At 36.2% G+C, this 7,228-nt stretch overlaps 1 protein-coding gene across 1 annotated transcript in view; it reads right to left on the bottom strand.

Annotated features, from left to right (window-relative positions):
* Positions 1–7,228, bottom strand: part of LOC111088259 — a 34,974-nt gene that overhangs the window by 13,603 nt on the left and 14,143 nt on the right. The window contains exon 2 of the mRNA XM_022397824.1: positions 1,867–1,999. Within this exon, the coding sequence (XP_022253532.1) occupies positions 1,867–1,999 (133 nt within the window). The remainder of the gene's footprint in view (positions 1–1,866; positions 2,000–7,228) is intronic.

Here is a 7,228-nt window from a genome sequence, read left to right as displayed (position 1 = left end):
GGGGGGGGGGTCACCAATCATTGTTACGATTTTTTCGAATTGATAGAATGACTTGTAAACGCTCAGGAAGAATGAACTTAGGTAGACCAGAATGAAGTTTGTGGGTACACGACCCACCCCAACACCCCTCTAACGCCGGCCCTGCTCATTGTGTAGCTATGTACTTAACAAGAAACAAACATTATAAAATTAGGGGCGGCGTTGCACTAAATTCAACAAGAAAAACAGCAAATAATGCATAATAGTTCATTTTCATCTTTTATGTAAATTTATTCCGGTATTTGAATTATGTCTTATTTCATTAAATGATTTTAGTATCTATCGCTAGTATGCTGCTTCATTGGTATTTGGCTGGCTGTTAAAAATTAGGAGCGTGCTGTTAATAGTGTTGCAGGCAATGTTTTTTTTTAATTTGATGTTTGTATTGTTTTTTGACCAGACGGAGTTTATACGTTACTTGACGATCGGAAATGCGAGATTAGAGAAGACTAGAAGCGATTGTTGATTGATTAACGAGTCTGTTACAGTGTTTGATTGGTTATTTTGTCAGCAGGTTTGTTAGTCGGCTTGTCTCCTTCGATTTTGTGATAATTAAGCTTGTGTTTCAATAAAGTAAAAGAGATAAGAGAAGTATCGTAAATACAAGAAAATTAGTAGGTAAGTAGCTGTTTTGTGAAGTTAGGCTTACGGTTAATTCGAGAACCCTCGCAAATTTAGAATTTGTAGTAGATAAAAAAAACGCTTTGAACAGACTAGACTTTACATTACTTTCTACCAAATAATCCAAAAGAATCGGCCAAACAATATAACGTTTACAACAGTGAATTACAAATGAAACTCTAAAACCCTCAGGCAAAAACAACAACAAAGAAACAAACGAGAAAAAAAAACATTTTACTTGTCCAACTGATTTATTTTGTTTGGAAGTTCTACGGTTCTACCCGAGGTTTTCCACTGTGATTGTAAGACGTTTGAATAAACATGTCATTAAATTTACAGGAAAAGCTAAATAAATGTCTTAAAACACTAACATATGTAATATATTTTAAAATGTATATATTTACTGCATGGTGTCACTGATCATGAAAAATTTACTACTGAAAAGATTTTATGAAATTTCACAAACTACTTAACGATAGCATGATATTTCATTCTTGTCTTGATGTGATTGCATACATAAATTAACTTTCGTTAACATCTTTCATAAGAAGTTATGTTAAAGCCTTGTTTTATAGCATTTATTTAAAATGCAATTAACTGCTCCTGTTTAAGCTAAGAAGTTAAATAGTGTAGTTAAATTAGTTTGAGCTAAAAGGTAAGACTGTCGAATTAATTTACTTTGAGCTAAAAGGTAAGATTGTAGAATTAATTTACTTTGAGCTAAAAGGTAAGACTGTCGAATTAATTTACTTTGAGCAAAAGGTACGGTGACAGATTTAATTTACTTTGAGCTAAAAGGTAAGATAGTAAAGTTAGTTTACTTTGAGCTAAAAGGTAAGATAGTAAAGTTAGTTTACTTTGAGCTAAAAGGTAAGGTGATAAAGTTAACTTAGTTTGAGCTAAAAGGGAAGGTGGTAATATTAATTTACTTTGAGCTAAAAGGTAAGGTGGTAATATTAATTTTCTTTGAGCTAAAAGGTAAGGTGGTAAAGTTAATTTACTTTGAGCTAAAAGGTAAGGTGGTAAAATTAACTGAGTTTGAGCTAAAAGGTAAGGTGGTAAAGTTAACTTAGTTTGAGCTAAAAGGTAAGGTGGTAATGTTAATTTACTTTGAGCTAAAAGGTAAGATGATAAAGTTAATTTACTTTGGTAAAAAGGTTCGGCCAGTTAAAGTGTTACAGAAATTTCAATCATTATTTTACTTACCTTTGCCGTCAAAAAGGTAAGCCACGTGAACTTCACGGGAAGGAACGTGGAATGGATATCCTGTTAAATAATGGTTAACAAATTCCGAAACGTTCGAAACGTCTTTCAACTTGATAAGCAAGGTTTCGGGAATCTAAATTAAAAAAAAAAAAAGAGATGAAACCAAATATTTTATGTCTTGTGAAGACCAGTTCGTGAATGGTCATTAAATTTGGACATTCTTTGAAAACAATAATTTATGTTCTAATGAGTCGATGATTTATTGAAACTAAAAAGACTATACGTCCTCTTTCAGAGCACTGCCATGGGCAGATACACGTCCCTCGTTCTAGAGCACTGTTATGGACATGGTTGCATATATATGTCTCCCCCTTCAAACGTGCCAAAATTTATTAGTTTCAACTTTCAAATAAGTAATGAAATATGAAAACTTGTATCATTTTGTCTTCATTGTGTATACATAAATAAACCTGGCAATCTGAGAGATATTTATCTATTTAAACATGTCAGTGAGGAGTTTACTTCAATTCTCAATGTATCCATGGTATTGCTCTAAGAAGGAACGTGTCTGTGTGTCCATGGCAGTGCATCCTTCTAGAACGCTGCCATGGGTAAACATAACTTCATTCAGTAAATAAATAAAACAGCTTGTCTAATGGAGCACGTCTCGCATAACGAAGTATTTCACCTAAACATGTACATGTAGCGATATCGTGATCGTAAGCATGTATTACATGGCGCGTGTGTGTGTGCAATGAAGAAACGAGAACTTACATAGTAAATCATTCTTCCATTCATATTATTGTAGACCAATAACAAGGCGCACATAAATAGACGTCACGTGATGACGTCAATGCTGGACAACTTCCTTGGAATTGTTTGGCATAGATACGGATGTTTGATTGATCGTGTCTTGAGTGTGTGTATATCTGCACTTTGTACAGAGATCTTTTATTGAAATTAATGATTAATTAGATATCTTACCAATAGAATACAGAGCGCTCCGAGTATATTATAGTATCTACTATATTCTGTAGAAATATCTAATTATAAGGGTCATTGTGTGACATCTGAAAAAAATACATTTTTAATTTACAATATAGAAAACACAACTTATCAAAGAATAAAATCTCGCATTTATAAATTTATATTCATTGTTGGCGCATATATATACACGATAGAGGTAATTCTTAATATTGAAATAACGCAATGCATACATAATACCAAACGCTTGAAAATACATATTCTTTCAGAATAAAACTAACATCCAGGAAACAGAAATGTTATGATTACTACTACACGTATTTCCGCAGGGCCCTCGATAGTGTTCTGTTTCAATAGTAAATAAAACCAAAATTAAAAGCAACAAATGTTTTATTTCATGCTTTTGAAGTTCATATGCCATGCTGTGATGTAGCCTAGAGAGTGCATAATTCTTCTCGTGATTCATGGCATGCGCACGTTTTACTGACGTCACGACAGTACAACTTGCAACGTTAAGCGTCAATTATGTGACGTAATTTTAGCGTCTACTGACTGACAGACAACACACTACTGTATCGTGGCACGAGTGGTTCAAACAGGTAACTCCTCCAGGCGGCCTTCGACCCCCCCTTTCGGGAAAATTAGCAAGAAATGAGTTGTATGCCCTAGAGGTCTATCGATTTCCCTGACATGAGATTATTCAAAATAAAACTTATTATATTTACCCTGGTGTATTAGTACATATCAAAATTCTGCAGCGTTACGTTTGGTTTCTAATATGTGCAGCAACGTTCAGAGGACATTAAAAGGACAGGTGCTTATTAATAAACAAAAAAAGAGGCACTTTTTAAAGCATCGTAAAGCAAGACGTTTTTTTGAGGTGGAGGATGTAGGGAGCGATTATAGAGACTGCGGGTCATCTCTGGTACATATAGTGTATAAAGCCACCACTAGAAGGAAGTCCTCTTATAGTCAATAAATCTTATAAACACTTTTAAAATCTAAAACTAAACGGGAAATGAACATTCAGCATCACATCATAATTCCTTTACTGTAAAGTTTGTTTGTTTGTAATTGAGCACAAAGCTACACAATGGGCTATCTGTGCTCTGCCCACCATGGGTAGCGTTATAAATCCGCAGACATACCGCTGTGCCACTAGGGCTACTGTAAAGACCTACAAGTCCCCGTGTTCTATTCATTTTAAAATTATATTTTGCTGACGCTGTTGTTTTTTCTAATAGCTCGCAGCAAGCAAGGGGTGGAACGAAGCGTTTTTTTAAGTAGTTAAGTCTGAGGAAAAAAAAAGGGCACTTTGGGGGCATAATAGCAGAAAGGTTTTAGCCCCAATAATCATCATTCCCCTATGCACGTTACTGGATACGTGCAAATTTATATATAAAAGTATCGTTCTAATGTAAAATTTCGCAGATAAAGATGACCAATCATATGAGAAGATAATAACGCCCCCCCCCCCAAAAAAAAAACGCGTAATTAATGCATTTATCTGAAAGTGGCGAACAGATTATTTAGTTTAGGCTACTTACTTTTGCTGTAGTAATGTTTACACGACCCCCTAACTTAAAGCATATTTTGTATTATTAGGGGTAAATAACGCAAACATTGCTTCCGATCGTATGCACTGTGTATCAGGTTTTGCGGTTAGTTCTGGTTTTTAAAAGTTTGCACGTGACAATGTCTGATAGGTCGGCTGAACACAAGAGTTCGATAAAATTTACATACGAGGATTTTAATTGCACAGAATAGTGTAAGTACATGTATTATTTTACAAAGGTACCTGTACATAAACAATTGACGTTTATCATACATAAATATGGTAAGCCGCCTTGACATTTTTACGGTGTAGTCGCCGAGCTACAGCTTTGTCAAACAAATAGTTCAGTGTTTTCACCAGAGTGAACCAGATGTTCCAAACCGGTTAGTGGAGCGAAAACCTCCGTGTGTTAAGACCGAGGGTACGCAGAAGCTTTTCCGGGGGGGGGGGGGGGTTGTTACGTGAAACATTTAGCAGAAGAAAGATCCAACTTTCGAAAGTGCTTGGGTTGTAGGGCTATCGTATTTTTGTGTTAAATTGACTTCTTGAACCTACGCGTTTTACTAACATCATGAAAAAACAAAACAGAAAAAAAAAAACGCATGAATTTTCCTTGTTAAACTAGAAGGCGCTCGGTAATTAGTAGTTATTTACCCTACTTTACAGTCTACCCAATGTATATGGTAACGTTACATGTGTATGACATAAACTGTACCAGGCATATAGATAACTAGCTGGAGGCCGGAGTTATGTAAATTCATGATTAATGAAAGGTTATCTTATGACTTGAAAGGTTACTTCCCTTATATGTAATTGTAAAAAACGCCCCATAAAAACTGCAAAACACAGAATGTGAAACCGCAAATTTGTATGTATCTTCCCATGGACCCAACAAACATAACCCTAACCACCTGGCCATGCCGGACCTTCATGGTTGGAAAAAAAAAAAAACTTGAAAATAAGAAATGGATTTCTTAAACAAAGTTAATTTCCATATACTCTATTTAGTTTTACAAATTCCTATGTTGGTACAATACTATTGTAGCCATAATCTTATCACACACACACTTGTGCGCTGATCAAGTTGTGGTGGGCTCGACGAACGGTTTCAATAGAAGTGAAAGAACCTTTCCGGCCAGTGGAGACAAGCCTTGAAACTATTACTCACAGTCAAACAGCATGGCCAAGTGATTAGAGGGCGCTCGACTCTCAATCTGCGGGTTCGAATCTCCGTCACACGAAACATGCTCGCCCTTTCAGCCGTGGGGGCGTTATTATGTGACGGTCAATCCCACTATTCGTCGGTAAAAAGAGTAGCCCAAGAGTTGGCGGTGGGTGGTGATGACTAGCTGCCTTACACTGCTAAATTAGGGACGGCTAGCGCAGATATCCCTCGTGTAGCTTTGCGCGAAATTCAAAACGAAACAAACAAACAGCTGTTAAAATAATTTCCTGTAAATCCAAAGATAATCAGGAAATCAATAAGCCCAGAGTGGGGCGAAGAGAAATCTAAATTTCTGACCACCCCTGGTTTTAATCCTACCTCGATAATGAATAGACAGATTTGGAGATTTACTAAAATATAGCCCCCCCCCCCCAGTGGCACAGCGGTATGTCTGCGGACTTACAACGCTAGAATCCGGGTTTCGATACCCGTGGTGGGCAGAGCAGAGATAGCCCATTGTGTAACTTTGTGCTTAATTACAAACAAACAAACAAATTAAAATATAACTTGATAAAACTTGCCCTAACAACCTTATCCAGCAGTACATACTCTTATTTTGTAACAGTCGGACCATTTGACTCGTTAAATTACGTTCAATGCCCACATCGAACATTTAAAAGTGATGTACATTCTTGTCCTATTTGTTGTTATTGACAAGTTTTTTTCTAGCGAAAACGATGAATTTCACACATTGTTCGAGTTGCCCTACTTTTGAAAGCTATCGAACCATTTTTCTATTCAGAAATTGACACACTTAATACCAGGGTTATCAGTGTTTGAGCCTTGGACGTCATCCTTTATACCACAACACCGCCAAACAGTAATAATATAGTTTGTTTTTATAAAGCAACATATTTCTGAACAAAATGACGCATTGTTACACTTTTTATCAACGTTACTTTAGTCAAAATGATGTACTCGTTAAGTTTAATGTCACATTTAACGGTATTTCTATATGTGAGAGACAGTTTTAAGTCCCCCAGCGGCTCAACGCGAAACTTCAGGACTTAAAAACTTTAATTGGGAGATCGATCCCCGCGCTAGGCGCAGCACAGGTAACCCTCTTTTGTATCTATGCATTAAAAATAGAGAAATGTAATGGGTTTGTTTGTTTGTAATTAAGCACAAAGCTACAAAATGGGCTATCTGTGCTCTGCCCACAACGGGTATCGAAACCCGGATTATAGCGTTGTAAGTCCGCATACATACCGCTGTGCCACTGGGGGGGGGGGGCAATGTAATGGGACATCACGGATATGAATAAATTTCACAAGTTCTTAAATCAAATATAAAAGAAATCTAAACCTATAAATACAAGCTAATGAAAGTACATGTGTTCTAGTGCAAAGTTATATTGGGCTATCTGTCGTGTCCACCACGGTTATTCGAACCCCGAATTTGAGCGTTTTAAGCCAGTAGAGTTACCGCTATACCATAAGGGAACACTAGTGAAAGCAACAACAAAAACTTCACGAACTTCATAATTTTGATTCTGGAAATTCAAAAGTTTGTCGAATTATATTCACCCATACTTATTTCTTTTTTTTTTTTACTTAAGTACTTATTTAATTTTACCTTACTGTCGGTACTACTTGTAC

This window comes from Limulus polyphemus, unplaced genomic scaffold (genome assembly GCF_000517525.1).
Source record: "Limulus polyphemus unplaced genomic scaffold, Limulus_polyphemus-2.1.2 Scaffold3429, whole genome shotgun sequence".
NCBI classification, from domain to species: Eukaryota; Metazoa; Arthropoda; class Merostomata; order Xiphosura; family Limulidae; genus Limulus; species Limulus polyphemus.
This window is presented reverse-complemented; position numbering and strand designations above follow the sequence as displayed.